The sequence below is a fragment of the Varroa destructor genome, unplaced genomic scaffold, assembly GCF_002443255.2.
Source record: "Varroa destructor unplaced genomic scaffold, Vdes_3.0 BEIS01000007.1, whole genome shotgun sequence".
NCBI classification, from domain to species: Eukaryota; Metazoa; Arthropoda; class Arachnida; order Mesostigmata; family Varroidae; genus Varroa; species Varroa destructor.
The window spans coordinates 16,948,184-16,967,030 of NW_019211460.1; the positions used below are offsets into that span (position 1 = coordinate 16,948,184).

The following is an 18,847-nucleotide window of genomic DNA, read 5'->3' on the forward strand; positions in this document are numbered from 1 at the left end:
ATATCTTCATTTGTACCTTCATAATGATATTAGTAGTTGTTTTTTTTTTTATATGACATTTCACTCTCGAAAAGTTCTGCTTTCATTCGTATTGTGTTCTTCGGTCCGCTTTTCGGTACACGCATCGAAATAGGTACTTGTAATTGTAAATGAAATAACGCTGAGAGTCAATTTGAAAATTTCCTTCGGCACAGAGCTCCGTCCGCATAATTCGAAGGCTCTGTTTCTTGCGTTATATTAACTGTTTGATTGTACAATTGAATTTCTAATCAGACAAAAAACTTTCGAGAAATTCCAAAATGATTTCAATGCTTTGCTAGAGGCCTACCTATAATACTGCATCGGCTTCCATTATCTTCGTTGCCACGACAGCTGCCAGGTGTCGATTTGCGACCAATATCTTTCGCTGAGCCCCCATTGGAATAATAGTTTGATTATTACGGCTAGTTGTCATAGTTAAGGGAAGCAGATCTGTTCTTCGGCAGATCGTTCTTGTCCGTTCAGCCTATGCCAGCAGCGGCACGGGGTACAAAGCCTCGCATAGGACTCTTCAACCGTACCCTCCAAGGAATCGGCCTTACGATGCTTCGAGGTCAAGGAAGGTCTTCTTCTCGTCTTCTCTGGGTTTTTGCGAACGAAATGAAGATTTGTTCGAGTGTTGTATCTGACACGATGACATCTTCGAACAACATCATTTTGTTTATGTCGTTCACGCGCTGAAACAGAACGCTCCACCGGAGCGACGTGTCTGTCACCTGGAAGTGGAGCAAACTCTGATAGTTCTCTCGGAGTATAACATGTCCAGGGAAGCTCTCTTTCATGAGTTCGACCACCTCGTTGGCCTGATATTCGTGTCCTATGGCCAACTTAATCAGTACAGTGAAGCCTTCGCCGTACTTCGACTTTAACTGCTGTGTTGATCCGATACAACGGAAGCGACCGTTTACCATAATGCACATTCTGTAAATGTCGCACAGAGGCGAGCAACGGTTAGGAGCAGTTGTGTTTACGACGCGACTGATATGTGGACATGCGCGTAATGTCAACAACGTGCATGCCAGTTCAGGTACATCTGAGTCTAATCTATGAAACTATGCAGCTTCTAGGAATGGAGTGATCTACTTAGAGATTGGTCAGTATTGTTTAATGTTTATTCTCTGCACGAACGACAGGCGCTCACCTGTGGCAGAGAGCTTCACACTCCTCCATCGAGTGCGACGTGAGAACGATCGCCGATCCCATGTCTCGTTGAGCCCGCAACAGGGTGCGCCAGATCTTTCGACGAGCCGACGGGTCCACACCGGCCGTGGGTTCATCCAAAAACATAACTGTTGGATTGCCGGTGAGAGTTAAGGCGATAGACAATTTGCGTTTAGTCCCTCCACTGAAAACGCAGTCCAAAATATTGCACAGAATTAAAACTGCACTAATGGAAACTATGACATCTATTTCATATTAACTGTAACTTTACAAAAGCAATCGGCACGTAAACCTTAGTACAAGTAACTAGTACCGTTGGTTTTCTTCGACACGACACCTTTATGAAAACGTTGAAATATTCAGAAAAGAAATCTGCTTTTCTAATTACGGCGCGTGCAGGTGTAGATGAGATAGCTTCCTCGAACCTCTCTTTTACCTGTACGAGTCGGTTGTTTTGTCTGCGTGAGCTTCGAGGTCAGCTACGTCGATGATGAATGCGGCCAGATGCTCAGTTAGATTTGGAGGGACTCCGCGTAGGGCACAGTATAAGTGAAGCATTTCGCGACCGGTCATCTTGTCGATGAGTGCGTCACCTTGAGGGCAATAGCCGATGTGCTTCTGGAACTGAATTCGGCAATTGAAATACGATCATGAGGTGTACTGCTACTTGTAGATCGCAAGAAAATTTGCTTGTTCCAATCTACATACAAAATTCATAAACTTTGGTATATGAAGGCGATCTGCATGAGATGGAAACGACGATTCTACTAGTACAGACTTTTAACTATTGGCAATATTAGAACAGGCTTCTGAAATGAGGCTGTTAGATTTATTAATTATTATATTTATTGATAATTATATTTATTACTTGACGACGTGAAAATGCCAGTTGAGCTAACCTTTTGTACGTTCTTTCGGATATTCGTGTCTTTAATGTAAGCGTTGCCTTCGGTACACATTAAATCACCGGTTAGCATTCCGAAAGTTGTCGTTTTTCCAGCTCCATTTACTCCCAGCAGGCCGAAACACTCCTGTTCATGAACCCTAAAATTCCATAAAAGTAACGCTATAGGTTAACGCTTAGAATCAATAAAAAGCTAATATATATATATATATATATATATATATATATATAGAGAGAGAGAGAGAGAGAGAGAGAGAGAGAGAGAGGGAGAGGGAGAAATACTGGAGGTTATTTCCAGTGAGATGACTATTAGTATTTCCTTAAGAATTTTGTTGTACTGACTTACCGGAACGAAATGTTATCGACAGCTCTAAATCTGCCGTAATCTTTTGTGAGGCCATGCGCTACCAACGCCTCGGTGGAAATAGCTGCAACGCCTAGGCGGACCAGCCGCTCTGTTTCATATCGTTCCTTATGGACATCATCGTCCTCGCCATTAGTTACTGCAAAAAAGAATGGCAATTTGCCTTAATTAGTGTATGAGACTCAAAATTTCTTGCGAATATTATCGGCAGGTTTGAGGTTCAATGAATCTTGGTTTTAAAAATGGGTATATAAGATGACAAAAAACCGTATTTTACACACCTCTTAGACTTAACATTTTTTCAGTGCTAAAAAGTTGCGAAAACCAATGAAAGGTCTTGGTCTCCCGTGTAATGAAGACTTCGTAATTTAGTGAAGTAGGCTTATCTAACAGTAACCACTTTTCAGCTTTGAGCTTAATTAAAGGTAATCGTTAATGAATCCGAAAAATTGAGTACAGAACGTTTTTCAGGCGAAGAAAACCATTTTTAACCTAGCAAACTGCTTTTGGCTAGTACCCAGCCACAGAGCCCGTGGTGTACCTAGAGTTTGTTTGAGCTCGACGAAAAAATAATGAGATAGTATGCCAGTGTTCTCTATCCGATACACCGATAATTAAAGCCAGGACAAAATTTCAGTGACCGTATCATTCTTTTGTCTGCATAAACTGTTTCTACTTACATGAATTTGCGTTAGGATAACCGCCGAACGATTTGCGTCGTAGCTTATTCATCTTATCAAAAGCGAAACAGAATAGTCTTTGTGCGTTACTTTCCATAAAGATGAGCACTGCAAAGAGTACTGTTCCAACGATAAACAGCGCCAACATCTGAAAGCCTGCCCCGTCACGTTTTTGGAAGGCAAATGGGGAAGTGTGCACGTAACAGAAATTGAAGCCCTCTTGATAGAACTCGTTTGCGGGTTCACAGGCTACGAGTGGAACCGGAAATCAATAAAGAAACCAATTTAAATATAGTATCCACGACAATGTCTATATGGTATCGCAGAAGCGCAATCGTCACACATGAATACGGTTGAAATCTAAAAATATCGTTCGTCAAAATGAACCAATGCATAACCACCCATCTAAGTCGTCCAAGAATAAAGGTCCACTTCGAAAAGCTTTTCTTCATTCCCCGAATCAAGGGATCAGTCCTTTAGACAATTCTTAAACTTCAACAAAGCAATTAAATTTTTGGACGCTACACAGGTGGTTTTTCCCTTACGACAAATAGGGTTTTGTGTGATTTTTCTAATACCCCATACACGCTCCAATATGGGCATTTCTAAAAGCCGTAATTCCATCGAGGGGCGTACATTGATTTACTCACAATGACAGCAAGGCTTCACAAATGGACTGATTAGTGAGTTGTTACACATTTCATCCATGATTTTGCGGTTATCTTTGCAGAAATCTCGGGAGAGGCCGTTTACGTGGATGTTAACAAAGCCCCACACAACACTGAACGAAGGTATATAATTAAATGCTTGAAGAAAAAAAGCAAGGGCATCAACGTCCAATTTAAAAAGGTTGTGTTTCGTCATACTCAACATGTCCAACATCGCCATAACGACCACAATAACAGACCCTGCAATGGAGGTAAACAGTAAATTCGACATATATCAGTTAATTCCTGTTCAAATTGCACAGTTGGGTTACAAGCAGGAAAAAAGGTATGTTACTTACGCTGCCCTAGAATAAATAATCTTATAAACAATCTGAGCTATCTTGGCATTCACACGCCTATATTACAATATTAGCTCATATCTATTGAAATTGGCCTGCTGGTTCACTATAAAACGAGAGAAACATAGAGCTAACATCTAATTTTCTTTCTACTTTCTTCAACTTCCGATTAAGTCGAGATCGTCCTCCGCTTGAAAATTTTAACTTGTAAAGTTTTGTAATAATAAATAATTCTTGCCTATTAAATTTTCTGCTCAACTTCTCAAAATGAATAATTCGGTTATCAATAAAAATTACCCTACCAGAGAGTACATTGAAGACGAGCAGGTACATAAATCCGGTGGCGGGCTTGGTAAACATGTACGACGTAATGTAAGACATTGGAGTCATCGCATAAGCATACAAAAGCAATATCACCAGGGTCGCTTCTAGAAACCCAAATATCGTGTAAAAATAATAGAAACATAGCATCAAAATGGAGACCAGTTCACAAATGACACACATGATAAATATATTGTATCTATTATAAAATCCTTTGTCTAATCCTGTAGGAAGTCATTTACTTGAAACAAGGCTAAGTTTTTAAGTAGATATTTCTTCGAAAGCCGCCAACAAGCTTCATCTTTTACGTGACTGAAGCACTAGAACTTCAAACCAACATTGTCAGTCACCAATTCCGCCTGCAGCTGAAAGAACTCGTCCCAGTTGACAAGTCAGCAGACTCAACTGTACATGAAGTAACTCTCTAATAATTGTTACTTCATGTAGTTCATGTACCACCGTATGCACTTGCTTCAAGTCAAAAAATAAAATAAATAATGAATGATTATCAGATATCCATACCCCAAGTGTCATCGAAGACTCTGAACGATTCAAGTGGATTGTAGATAAGCATAATGGCCAGCATACAAACACATGATACTACTAGCAAAATTCCATCGAACACGAAGCTCGCTCCGAAGTAAATCGTCTGGCTCACGCCAGACATCAGTTGCACCTAAGATATCAGATTAAATTGTTTCAGTAAAAAGGTTCAGTCGAGACTGAATCACAACTACAAAAATTGCTATTTTTCTGATTGTAGAAATAAGTGACTTCGTCTGCTGAGGTGGTCCTCTTTTTTTCCTGTGGAACAGAATTAGCATGTAGCATAACTGCTACCGTTCCATTCCAGCAGCAGGACTTGGCTAAATACTATTTTATACAGCGACAAACAAAATACGGTGTCTACATAATAGTTCATTTTTACCGCCTAACGCTAGCTAACATACACGTTAAACGTTACTGTCCAGTTTACAAGAAACATAATACTAAGCTAGCAACGAATGATGAATTTGTCCAATTCTATCTTTCGCGCCAAATGAAGCAACATTTAAAAACGCTACAAGCTCTTGCAGGATAGTTTACACAAATACAATAGTTGATTGAAGCTAGAGGTGTTAATAGTTAGTGATGCACCATTGATATCTTACCAATTTTGCCTTTGATATATTCTCCTGAATTGGGTTCAGAACGATCGAGCAGGTAAGAAAGGCAGTTGCCAACGAGATCGGAAAGACGGCAACAAAACGCACTGAAAACAGCATCGAATCATCATAGATTGAAAAGAAAAAGTTATTCATTGACGGTCCTTAGTAATAGGTCAAGCAATGAGGCTGATATAATCCGTCTGCGTCATCTAAAACGAAAACAGTTACGCTGTTGTGCAATGACGGAGTCGACTCGAGCGAGACATATTACCCCCGTCACAAACGAACACACATTTTTGCATAATTAGTCAATAGGTAACTAGCAGTTGTAAAGCGTAGGTCCAAAGCGCTCATGGTAACGCATTATACTATATACCCTACGTGGTGTATGCTGATAATATTTTGCTTCTAACGAAGGATACAAACAAATAACAAACAAAGTTTATATAAGATAAACAATTCAGAACGCATCGCTTCATGCGTTGCGCAAATGAATAACTTACCCCAAATAAGTTTTAGCAAAGTCGCAGTATGGACGTTTGTGCTATCTCGAGGATCAGTGGCCGCCTCAACAGTAACTTGTTCCTTCAAGGCCTTTTTCAGCATGGCCCGTTGCAAGATGATTAATGCTGAAGGTGCCGATAGGTACGGTTGATCGTTTACCCAAAGTTCTATGCCCTTCTTGGATTCGGCTACGCCCATCATCATGGTTCTCCTATAGGCAAGGGGGTCCTTCTCGGCTGCAGTTAACCGTAACACCGCATGATTAGTATAGAAATGTTCTCAATATATATATATATATATATATATATATATATATATATATATGTAGAGAGAGAGAGAGAGAGAGAGAAAGAGAGGATGTCTCTTTTTCTTATTTCCTGTCGACTTATATTTTCACTACATTGTGCTTTTCTACTGCTTTACAAAAATAACATGTCAAAAATTTCAAATTGAAAAACTGTCAGGCTTTCGCACCTTGTATATGATTTCCAGATATTGCGAACCCGTTCAAAGATTGACTGAATAGTGGGACACTTGTCGTGACTTAAGATCGTGTACTAAGTTGAGATGCCAAATATCATCTCAGAGAAAGGTATTCTCGACGCTATACACGGCCTGCTTAACCATCTTTCTGATAAACAAGATGCTCGTTTATTATCGGAAAGATAAATATAATTACAAAAGATAAGCTAAAACGTTTTGTCCGCAAACTCTATAAAAATACGCTGGAAATATTTTTCACTATTTTCTTGATTCAGTGAAGAAATACATTTTGTTCCAAAAATCTATTTCGTGACGTTGATTTAGATCGAATAAAAAAGATAATATTTGCAATGGAATATTCTACAGATATTTAAGTGTTGTCGAAATAACATGTCACAAATCTCATACTACACGAAATCTATGTGGCGGTCTGCAAGAGAGATCAGATTCCGGCGCTCAAACTAGGTCAGGCTTTCCTGATGGAACTACCAGTCCTTTCGCAGACCTTACTGGAGTACTATTGATAAACCTTCTCGGCACCATCCCACATAATTCATAACATGAGAAAGAGAGACACACACAGCGAAAGCGAAGGAGATAGAGAAACTTGAAATACTTGATTATTTCAAACGAATCCGTCGGACCTTGGAATTGGATAACTGTTGAGCTACGCGTCGCTAGCAAATGAAATTTCCGTGCCGAACACTCCAGTCTTCTAGAATCTAAACTGCTCAATTGTGCCCCAGGAAAAATAAGCTAAGAAGGGAAAACATTTCTTAGACTCTAAAATTGATGCTCAATAATCAAGCTTTTGTTCTTTTCAGGCTACAACGGTGCGGAAATCCATCGGAGACTGGTGAAGACGTTAGATAAAGAAACCTACGAGCGAGAATTACAGTTTTGAACGCCAGAGAGAAGGTTACCAGGTGGCAGGACTGTCGAGCGTCTCTGTCGGCTAGAACAGGCATTTTACATGTACCCATTACAGGATTTTAATCCCAGTACTTAAAATGCAGGATCAGAGTAGAGATGGCTTCCTTGTTGACTGCAGGCCATCTAGAGACTCGTGAAGTGTATTCTACGTGTAATTTACGGCACTATTTATAATACCACTCTGGTATCACGAAATTGGACAATATAGAAGAAAAAATTATTTTACTCAAATGCTATAAAGGGCAATCACCACTTTATGCTCGATTGAAGAAAAATAAAATGGCGTTTCTGAGAGTTATAAGTATCGCAAACTATCATTGGCTAAATCCTGTTCGAATAATAGAAAAACGCATTGTACCAGGACAAAATAAATCAATGAGCAGGGTGCTTTATATTAATCTGATTTTTTCATTTATTCTATGGCTATTTCCACTATGTGGATATTTCCTTGCTGTTGGTTTAAATGCATTCCGCGAAAACTGGCATTTGGAAAAGGCCACGAAAGTGGAACTAACTGACGCTAGGCCGTGTAAATAAATGTAATAATCAATTATTGCTTATCTATAAAGGTCGTTTTTTCAGAGACCTGCAGCTTTTCGAAGTATCAATGCGTCACACAGTATCTTACTTACATAAACTTAGAAGATACTTTTCGAAGTCTTGCTGCGGTATCACAGTGTTGGAAACGTCCTCCTCGAGCAAAGCGGCTTCCAGGTGTTTGAAAATACTTCGAGAACTATTTTGCGGAAAAACCGAGCTGAACCAGCTCTTCGTGCTGCCGTAAATCGACTTCATTGAGTACGTTCGGGTCTAGATGCATTGTATAAAGATAAAAAAAGTAAAACATATATATCCGATTTTGCACTGAAACAATTTAAAATCACACTTCTGCGATCGATAACGCCATATATGTCCATGAAAGCAAGGGAGGGTGTACAGTTATAATTGGTTGCTTACAATTTGTATTTGATGCCTATAGGCCCACTCGTCAAGTACACAGAATAGATATGTCAGCGTTAATGGCAACACGAAGAGTAGAAGGGGCATCCACCACTGCCGTTTGATGGAGTTGAATCGCTTAACGAAAAGAGCTCTAAATTGTTGTCGAGTGAGAGCACCTCCGTAGATGGGTCGGAAACGTGGAAATCGCTCTGTGCAGCACAAAGAAAAACAAGAGCAATATAATGCAACATAACTAATACCAAGTTATCTATGACTGACTATTTATATTATAGATATTGTAGTCACTGGAAACGTGATCCGAACGCAGGTATTTTTAGGAATAACTATCAATTGGATCGTACGAAACGGGACCATAAAAAGTACATGGCGTCTACGAGATCCACGTTACAAGTAATGTATTAGTTGAGAAAAATGTAAATGTTACAACGTCTCTCTATTATAACTACTTGCGAAAATCATTCTACTGCAAACGTACCGGTATTCTCCGAAGCCTGTGGCCGCCGTTCATACGACTTCCGTGGACTATGCTGTGAGGAGGAGCTGTTGTTTTGATCTTCGTCCGCGGAGCCGACCTTCAGAAAAACATCTTCCATTGTGGTCACTGCGACACCAAGTGTCGCGATCTATAACAATTCGCCATCACAACCAACGTTAATCAACCAATTGGACTAGATTACTGTGAACATATCATACATTTGCGACGGGTACTGACAACTGACGCAAACAATAAGCACCTACCTATAGATAAAGTGAAAAGTTGAGATTACCAAGATCACAAAGGCAATTTAACAGCGCCAGCATGGGCTCAAGGAAACTTAAGACCATTTCCATGAGTAACCGTTTGCCTTTCCGGCCAACGTATAGCCGCGTATTGATTAGAATCTATTTAAAGACGAGCTCAAGAAGGAAGCTAGAAGACCAACCCCATATCGCTTTTTGTTATCCTCAAGATGATGAAAAAGCGTCACCAGTTCCTCCGTGGGAGGAAATCCGAGGTTGAAAACTATTTCGTGATTCATGTTGGCTTCGACCACAGCCCCCCTCACATGTGATGTCACCACGTCGAGAATGTTGTACGAACGATGTCCGGGATAAGCCTTAGCTACACGCATCTTGTATCCCGTATCTACGATCAATTGAATACACCGTGTTTCGAATGTGAATTGGGTGTTTTTTTGTGTGCTACTTTATTATCCTACTGAAACATGTCGTATACATGAAAAGAAAAATTCAAATCGCGGTACCTACCAAAATTCGAATTGCAGTAAAAAATACCTAGGCGACATACACGCGCCCAGTGCCACTTTATGGCAGTCAACGCTATTTGCTTTATAAAGGGCAGACAAAAATCACAATCAGGAAAGTGTATATGATCCTTACTAAATTTTCTTTTAAGGAACATTGGCGAGCCGACGCATTTGAGGCGTCCGTGTGCCAGGAAAGCGATTCGGTCTCCCAAGACGTCGGCCTCTTCCATGTAGTGCGTTGTTAAGAGAATTGTGCGGGTCTTACGGGCATCTTGAAGGATGGACCATATCTCGCGACGCGCTTGGGGATCCATACCAGCTGTTGGCTCATCCAGAATGAGAAGCTATTCAGGACAAACAACAAACACGGAAACCGTCATTGCCATTTCATATCAACTGAAACGCTATCGATCCGTCTATAGGTATATTAATAATAACATTAATACCAATAATTGACAAGTGGACACAAAAACGTATTAGAAGACTGAATACACTGAATTCACCTCGGATCCCCCAACCATCGCATTGGCCATCGAGAGCTTCCGCTTCATTCCACCAGATAAATCTTTGGCAAGCGTGGATCGCTTATGAAGAAGATTGAACCGAGTTAGCAGTTCTACGATCTCGCCATTGAACGACGGGGTGTTTTTAATGATAGCAAAATATTGTAAATGTTCCTCGACTGTCAGATCATCGAAGAGCACATTGTGCTGCGGGCATAAACCGATACTTTTACGAGCCTGTTTCGTGTCCTTACGAATGCTATAGCCATTGATGAAGATGTCGCCCGATGTTGGCGGAAACAAGCCTGTTAATATATTCATTGTAGTCGTTTTGCCAGCGCCATTATGGCCGAGAATAACCGAGATCTGATTCTTGTAGAAGCGCACAGACAAGTCGTCGACAACTTTTTTGTTACCAAAGACCTTGGTGATAGAGTCAACAACGACGAATGGCTCGAGGTTTGGAGGTGGCGGCTCAAACATCGTCGGGTCTTCAACGCGTGGGATGAAACTATCCCGTCTTTCATGGACATCGATCCAATATGCTTTTCGGAATAGAAAAAGGGGCTCTTTCGGTATACCATATTGCCACGGCAGAACCGCATCGAGGTAGAATATCAGAAAAGCTAAAATGAGGCTGGTTAGCAGGAACGTAAGCAGCACGCTTAGCATGGAGATATTGTCTCCTGGGGTAGCGATGTCGGCCAAATTGTTAAACTGGAGTCCAACATCTGCAATAGCACGCACAGTGTAAGGGGGCACACAATGAAACGAACTTAGTACTCAGCTGTACAGTACGTAAGTACTCACAAAAGGTATTCATGACGTTTCTGTAGTAAAATTTTCTCAGGTAATGTTGAAAAGTAAGAGTCGAAGCCGATAGCAAGCGCCTTGTACACGCTTATACTGATTCGAATACTTAATACTGGCGTTATTCCAGTCGAAGTCAGTCTATTTCCACCAACATCTATTTATCTATCTAGGCAGTACACAAGGCCGATTAATGTATACGATATTTTGTTATTAGTGACAAAAATATGTATAACTAACCCTGAGTTTAGAATTTCTTGTAGAGGCAAATGTACTATCTTTTCCAGATCAGACCTTTTCTCAAAAGGACAATTTTCGATTACCTAAACATTATTGATGAGTTGATCATAGCACCACGTCCATAAATCTGTTACCAGTTCTTACAAAGATTCCCACGGACCCGGATAGGCTCGCCTAATCAGGCCTATAGATGTTAATAAACTTACTGGCAGATTCCCAGAAGCAAATAATCTTAAACGCCCAATAGCATCCACAGGTGGGAAGCATGGCGGTTAGCAGTTTGACGCTGGCGTCAGTGCTGAAGTAGTTATCCGTTTCTTTTGAGTCGATCAGGACCGTGCATAGGGTGAGCGGTAAAAACCAGAAGAGGATCGACACCATTGCGCCCATCGTCGCTAGTTCATGTTACGTTGTAGCGGTCATAAAAATTGTAGGTTATGCAAAAAAAAAGGTACATTCGAAAACCAATTAGGGTGCGCCCTTGAGCACAAAAGCTAAACCCCATTTGACGAAGTTGAAGTTATACTAGAATGACGGTTTAATAGGCCTGCTGGCGTTATGGTCGATGGAGCAAAGTAGTGTGGGCAACGATGTAAATTATACTATTTCTCGACCACTATTCTATTAAATATACCTTTAACTTAGTCTCCATTTATAACGTTAAAGCGCAAAACTAGCTCTATCTTGTGGGTATAGTTATAGCCCAGGATGAATAAGTATATCAGTGTTTACAATAGTAAACTACATTGCAAAGCTGTTGAGGCCCAATATGATATTTTTCGCCTACAGATAGGACATGCACTAACGTTGCTTCTAGGAATCGTATATTAAACAATATCTTATCGTTATTATTATTATTGTTACATCATACGAAATTTATTGTAGCATATCAGACATACGCCCGTTGAAGAGGACTGAAATCAAGATCAACTGGAGCGTGGCCACTAGCGAGAACGTCATTAGGACCAGAAAAACAGCGAACGGACTCGACTTGATTAAAAGTGGGTAGCCCTTAACGGGTAAGGCGAAAAGTACTGTCGCCAAGACTGCAACGAACGTCATTGATGTCATGCCAGTGAGGAAGATGCCATGCCAATAAACCATCTCCGGCTGACCGCTCATGCGAAGTAGCTCCTGAATGTTGACAGAAACACGCACCACCAAAAAAAAAAAAAACACAGATATAACAGAATTACCAACTTATTATCAGCTGTTGAGCCTTGAGAGAAAATGCAAAATCATTTGTCCCCTTCCCCGACCTGTATTGCCCAAGATACGCTTATGTGCATATATCTAATCGATCCATACCTGTTTAGTATTGAAAGATGCTATAATCTACTTACAAGCTAATTTGATTCTTTCCAGATTGGTCTCTACCTGGTGTTTTTAGCAACCACGTCAGTGTATAACAGATTTTGATTCGTTGATACGAATTTACGAGTTGAGAATAGCGTCAGACTCAAAGAACATCAGGGTGATCCATGCTAGTAACAAGTACACGTGATTAGTAACGTTACAGCTAAGGCTTTACCCTAATTCGTGATGCCTTCTCCTGGATAATCTGCATAGGGTATACTCCAATGAGTACCACGTACGAGAAGAGGAGGAACTGCGATATGAATCGTGATAGCTGGTCGAACGAGTAATCGGTGAGATAGCCAGCCGCTGGCTGTGGTTGTAATGTTGGCTAAAAGAACAGCACCGTAAAATAGGTACTGATTAGAATCTGACAGGAAATTTACTATGACGATATACCTACCCCTCCCCCCCTCAGCGTTGAGCTAAGTACAGATGAAGCGTCTTTCGCGCACTTTGCCTACTCGTTTGCCTGTGATTGCTCGATCGAAACGGAAAAACAGATAATTTACACAAGATGACCTTTACGACCCCGTGATAGGACACGAGCAGCCCTTTGCCTACTAAACTCAGAGACACATAAGGACTGGGCTCGACCATTTGCTTCCTGAAGGTCAGCTGTTCGATGCAATTGCAATGCGATTTCATGCGTCAACTTGGATCAGTAATTAGACGACTTCCTCGAGGATTTATGATGTAGTATATGGTGAAATCGCACGTCTCGAATTGCTGGCCGCAGATAAGCCTCTGCGAAACACTTTCGGTTACTAAACTGACTGAAATCAACACATACCGCGATCATAGGCTCGGCGTAAAAGTAGTCTGCAAAATGCTCGAAGATATTCCATATAAGCGGGTACAAGATGTAGGGTTCCATGGTTTCCGAAACATTTCGAGGGTCGTTACTGATTGGGAAGCCTTTTGAGCTAACTTGTCTAGGAGCATCGATGCTGCAAAAGATCGAAAGCACACGACACAGATATGCACACGACGAAAAAAAAAATTAGAAACGTTTTCCATGCATTTTACAATGTTTACTTGGTCAAAATAAAGGCTAATTAAACAAATACGTGCTTCAATCATGCACGTGTGTAATATGCACTATAAAGCTAATTAGTATGAACATACACTTTTTCTCCATACCTCGTGTCGGTTAGCGATTGTTACGTTTAATGCTATCAGTACTTACTATTAGATAAAGCGTAACAGCGTAAACAACCACGCATAAAATTATTAAATAAAAATTATTACTGACACAGTCGAACTTCGAGATGCTTGCTCGGTGAAAGCACTCCCGTTGAATTGATCCGTATAATTAGAAAACTATATTTTGAGGGTAGTTTCGTTACGTCAGATCACTTAGATTAGTATGTAACCTACCTTATAACGTAATCAAGGCGCGTCGAGCTAACCCGTTCCATGTTCAGGGCAATCAGTGTAGAGTTGCTTTCTTTTATGCTATACTTTAGTTCTTCCCAACTGGGGTACGCTTGCGGTACTTGAATGGCAAACAAAGATCATAGCATACAATGAATCTGGCTCCGATATACTGATAATCGTTAGTTTAGTACAAAAAGCTGTTTTCCAGAGTAGGCAATTATGATTTATGTTTTCGTCGTCTTCTAACCAGCTCAACAAATCATCTGTTCTATAATAGGTACATTAAGACTTGAGTATTCTATGATAGAATATGTAAAACGGCTTTTAATGTCGTCTGATACGAACATTTAAGCTAAAACGAGTACTCGTGAAAAAACAGCTATTTTGAAATCAACCGCTTAACAACGAAAATACGAATCGTAGGTTACGTTGATCTACTTCAGCCATCCACCGGTCTCTCTGTATTGGAGTGTCGATCAACCAGATACTACGCTGTTTCTATGTAGTTTATTGGAAAGGATCAAGCACATATGTCTGAAGAACACTAGCGTATATTGCACTGGGCTTGAAGAGCGAAAAAGGACAACTCTAGCTTACAAATACGCGATTTTTGATTTTATCTGATCAGTTTGCATTACTCACACATGATGTTGTTATACAGTCATCGTAACTGAATGAAATGTTGAAAAAGTTACCGATCAAACTTCCTCCTTGTCGATTTAGGTGTTACTGAATAATTCTTCATGCTCGAGGTCATGCGTATGATAGGTGTTCGTTGGAGTATTATTATAGCTTAAAAGAGTAATCTAGAGTTTGCATTGAGTGTGATGTCGTGTTAAAAGACGCTTCTATTTCAAAGTGGCATTTCACTCACAAAGTAGCATCCCTGATCTTTCCACAAGGCGTTGCAGTAGATGCTGTGTATAGGTGTTATTGGGCGCGACGGCCACTTTCGAAGAAGGTTCCGTGACAATAATCTTTATGTCAGGACTTTGTGGATAGGTTTCAGGACCACCCGAATATGGTAATACACCTTTTGTTCCGCAGTATCGTAGGTACACGAGCAGACCTATTCGAGAAATAAAATATTTATATATACATTGTTGTTAACTTCTTCTCAAGCACAACTGGGTAATTCTTCGTTCTGAGCTTCAGGCAAGCCGTTTATCCGTTTTAAGCCGTTAAGCCGTTTATAGGCAAACCGATGACTATCGACATCACTTATGCATCATGAAACGTTCTGAAGCACTACTCACTCAACAAAGTTATTGGTACGATCACCTCGAGCGTGGCGAATATATAGTGCCGCTTGATCTTGCGGATAAAGAAGTCTTTGTAATAGATGGCCCATAGCTGACGCCAGTAGCCCATTGCGCCCTGTAAACAAACAAACAAACACAATGAGCAGTGGTAACAAAACGCATCGTACTTAGCGCCGTTGAATGTAATGCCATGATGATTTAGCCATAGTGTGGGAGGAGCTAACCTCAACCGTGCAATCCTTCCGTGCCTTATACCAAATATAAAACACGCTGGACAGCGGCTGTCACGAAAATGCACAAAGAGTCAATGTTAACAGCTTCCTTTATTCATAAAAAATTGCAGCAGTATCTGTGTTGTCTAATGTTAGTTGGACTCTAACCAGCGACCCTGGTCTCTTAATAAGTGACTAGATCCTATGGTTTTACAATGACATAGTGATCATATGGATGCCATACACAAAATCGCTAATATCGAGACCAGGAATCTCGAATTAGCGTTAAACATACAGTCTGGTATCAAAAAGACTATTTGAATTTGTTCTGTACATGTGAGAAAACAGCACAAATCTGTTTCACAAACTTGGGTAGTTTTCGTTTTTACGAACGTTCAGGATTGGTTCATTGGATGATTTTTGTGATAAATCGCTAGCCGGTGTCGTTAGCCAACATTGCCAGTACCTTTTTAGAGTAACTTTATTTAAAACACAGATTCCTCCTGTAATGTTTCCGGCTGTCCTACTGTTTACCTATCTATCCGTCCTTTTGTTTGCACGGCTCAGGCTTTTACCCTCAACAGATACAGATCGGCACAACTACAATGATTCGTGTAGCTTTGCACAATCGTACAAGAAGCATTAAAGAGCGTTTATATGAATTGGAAACAATTCAGCGGGCAAGCAAAGGCTGTCTTGTTCCAGACGTCCTGTCACCTCTGACCCCTGGCCTTATTATCCTATGTCAATTAACTAATTTTCTCATTCTAATTAAGCCATAAAAGCTGCTGCTGCGGGCAATTAGTACTAACAAGATACCTGCAGGAGGTTTTGCGGTTATCTTGTTACTGCGAAGAAAAGTTGATTTTGGCTTGCAAAATTTCATGTAAATATATATGGTACACAAAGGAAGCGAATCTAACGAGGGGTGGCAAAACATCGTGATATTTCTGAATTTTCAACCGTTTTCTGAAAAAAAAAACACTTTATTCAGTTTACGTGCAATAACAAGCTTACGTGCACAAATCATACGTACATACATAATACGATATAAGGCGTAATAGGATAATTGAACTGAAATAATTTTGTCTCACAATGGAAACGGATAGGCACATATGATCAAAAACAAAGCTACTAATGTCCTTTTTTTCTAACCAGAATAATGGGTAATTTATGAGCTTTGCCCCTTGCAACAGAGTGGCAACTGGCAACGGAGAACCTTTATTTCCGGAAATAAATGGGTGTTGTGTTGAAATGAGATTCCATGATAGCACGATAGCCCCAGTTGATTACCAGTCTCTGCTACAAAAGGAACACAGCAATTTTTTATAAGTGTGTTTTGGTCAGGAAGAAAATACCTGTCGAGCTAATTACATTCACCACTGTAGATAATGTTTCCTATGCACTATTATTGATCCAGCTACGTCTTTCTGAAAGCAAGCTTGAAATGGTCCGAACAGAAACACGCCTATAAACTACAGAGCGCTTGAATGGCGCAGAAAATGTGCCGAGGTGTGGACGGCGTTCTCCAAGATCGATTTGATCACTCAGGATCCTGTATGGTGATTCATGATTAGGCAAGCACAACTTCTCCAAAGAAATGGTTGCAATAAAATGCTTAAATAGTTTTCAGACTTCTTTCTTGGGATTTATCCAGCCGGTGCACTCACGGGCATGCGCGTCGTAAGGTACACCTTTGCTAACACAGAACACAGCGTAATTGTGTTTTGCCTTGCAAATACAAAGGTGATCGTTGTAACAAGAGGGAGTAACACTCCTGTCATGTTACTAAGCCAACTAGCTTTGCTGCTTTAGGCGCAATCATCTTTCAAAAATCTATTACCATACCATAATGTATAGAATTTAACGGTGATCAGGATATGCCATTTGAGCCAATATATATAGACTGTCGAAAACGATTCCGACGGACTTTAAAATTGAATAACTTTTAAAAAAAGGTGGTCCAGAATAATGAATATTTAATAGGTCCCTTTACTTTTTACACACCTATCCTAGCACACTGTCAGCTTCTGGGCAACCATATACCTATCATTTACGTTCCCAGAAGCAACTTCTCTGCCTGTGGCTTCTTGAAGTACATCGATAGTCTGTTTATACTTGGTCACCAATTGCTGTTTCTCGATCATAAAAAGCCCCATAATCACACAGACTAGGATCTGGAGAATGGGCGGGTTGAAGCCATTGTTGGATATTCCTTTGCTCAATCTATCGAGTAATTGAGGTATAGGAATGAGGTTTGGCATTGTTGTGAAGTAACCAAACTGAGTAGCGCCAACTGTGTATGAGTCTACTGAGGTATTTGAGATAGCGAGCTGCACTCATTTTCGGCGAGTATCTCATAGTGACAGATGCCCCTGCTGTCCGTTGCAAGTATCGTCAACACTCTTCCCACCGTCTAAACCTAAACTGGATTTTTCCTGAGGGCAACGCCTTTCTCTCGCCCGATCGTCCAACTAGCAGCAGAGATTAAACCATGTCTCGTCTATCGCGATTGTGTGCTCCAGGCGATTTTTTTTTGACTAACGTTCCGTAAATCCTGTGTGGCAGTTTTAGCGTAAAATCAATTCATGTAAGATCCGCCTTTTACCCAATGTTCGCATTTTCAGAATTGGGATTATAATTCCGTAAGCGGTTACATGTGAAATGCCGGTTTTCGCCGACAGACCCGTTAGACTCCAAGGTCCGCTTTCGTGGAAAACCAATTACAGCAATGCCTTCGCTTTCATGTCCTGAGTTGTAGTCACATTCTCCCTGGCCTTCAATACTCTATTCTTAAAAAAATTTGCATTATTCGCGTGTTGTGTTTTCGCTTAAGCCTTTTTGCATAATGTTGTGACCAATTTTTGACAATTTCTGCAGTGCTCTGGCCTTCGAAGAACAGAAATTTGACCACTGAGAGTCGACCTTGTGAGACAAAAAATGTTTTCGTTTTTTCGAACTAATCCTTCTTGGAGTAAATTTTACCGGTTTTTACTTCCATATTTCTAGAAGAATAGCGTATTTACCAGTAAAATTTAGTTCTGCGGCGCCTAGTTTGCAAATGCCGAATCCACTTGTAACAGCCTAACATATAAATATACGTATATATGTACTCTCGCGCAGTTAATTTTATCTATATAATTTACAATCAATAACATTCTAATTTCATATGTCTAGGACCACCTCAATCAACCCCAACTTATCCTCGCCTGTAGAATCATGTAATGCTATGTTACTCAATGTAGCGACCCGAACTGCTTTTACCCTCGTTCAAAAAGTGTAGCCTTAGAAAAGACAAAACTGTTCTACGAAGTTAATCTATCATTAAACT

The 18,847-nt window shown here is 40.4% G+C and overlaps 1 protein-coding gene across 7 annotated transcripts in view; it reads right to left on the reverse strand.

Moving 5' to 3' along the window:
• Positions 1–36: 36 nt before the first annotated feature.
• LOC111254837 (baculoviral IAP repeat-containing protein 7-like) overlaps positions 37–18,847 on the reverse strand; it is a 90,624-nt gene continuing 71,813 nt past the window's right edge. For 4 of the 7 annotated variants that reach the window (XM_086973911.1, XM_022816091.2, XM_086973910.1 and 1 more), the window contains 24 exons: positions 15,299–15,419; positions 14,917–15,111; positions 14,043–14,160; positions 13,456–13,612; positions 12,838–12,993; positions 12,206–12,440; positions 11,513–11,701; positions 10,257–10,987; positions 9,887–10,097; positions 9,430–9,632; positions 8,982–9,129; positions 8,501–8,694; positions 8,176–8,353; positions 6,127–6,363; positions 5,627–5,727; positions 4,998–5,151; positions 4,457–4,582; positions 3,799–4,056; positions 3,149–3,397; positions 2,451–2,607; positions 2,100–2,244; positions 1,637–1,824; positions 1,181–1,384; positions 37–960 (listed from right to left, as the gene is read on the reverse strand). In XM_086973911.1, coding sequence (XP_086830037.1) covers positions 594–960; positions 1,181–1,384; positions 1,637–1,824; positions 2,100–2,244; positions 2,451–2,607; positions 3,149–3,397; positions 3,799–4,056; positions 4,457–4,582; positions 4,998–5,151; positions 5,627–5,727; positions 6,127–6,363; positions 8,176–8,353; positions 8,501–8,694; positions 8,982–9,129; positions 9,430–9,632; positions 9,887–10,097; positions 10,257–10,987; positions 11,513–11,701; positions 12,206–12,440; positions 12,838–12,993; positions 13,456–13,612; positions 14,043–14,160; positions 14,917–15,111; positions 15,299–15,419 — 5,022 coding nt within the window. In that variant the 3' untranslated portion in view covers positions 37–593. Of the gene's footprint in view, positions 961–1,180; positions 1,385–1,636; positions 1,825–2,099; positions 2,245–2,450; positions 2,608–3,148; positions 3,398–3,798; positions 4,057–4,456; positions 4,583–4,997; positions 5,152–5,626; positions 5,728–6,126; positions 6,364–8,175; positions 8,354–8,500; positions 8,695–8,981; positions 9,130–9,429; positions 9,633–9,886; positions 10,098–10,256; positions 10,988–11,512; positions 11,702–12,205; positions 12,441–12,649; positions 12,807–12,837; positions 12,994–13,455; positions 13,613–14,042; positions 14,161–14,916; positions 15,112–15,298; positions 15,420–18,847 lie in introns of those variants that run through there. The other 3 variants (XM_022816094.2, XM_022816095.2, XM_086973912.1) reach the window with 3 other exon arrangements.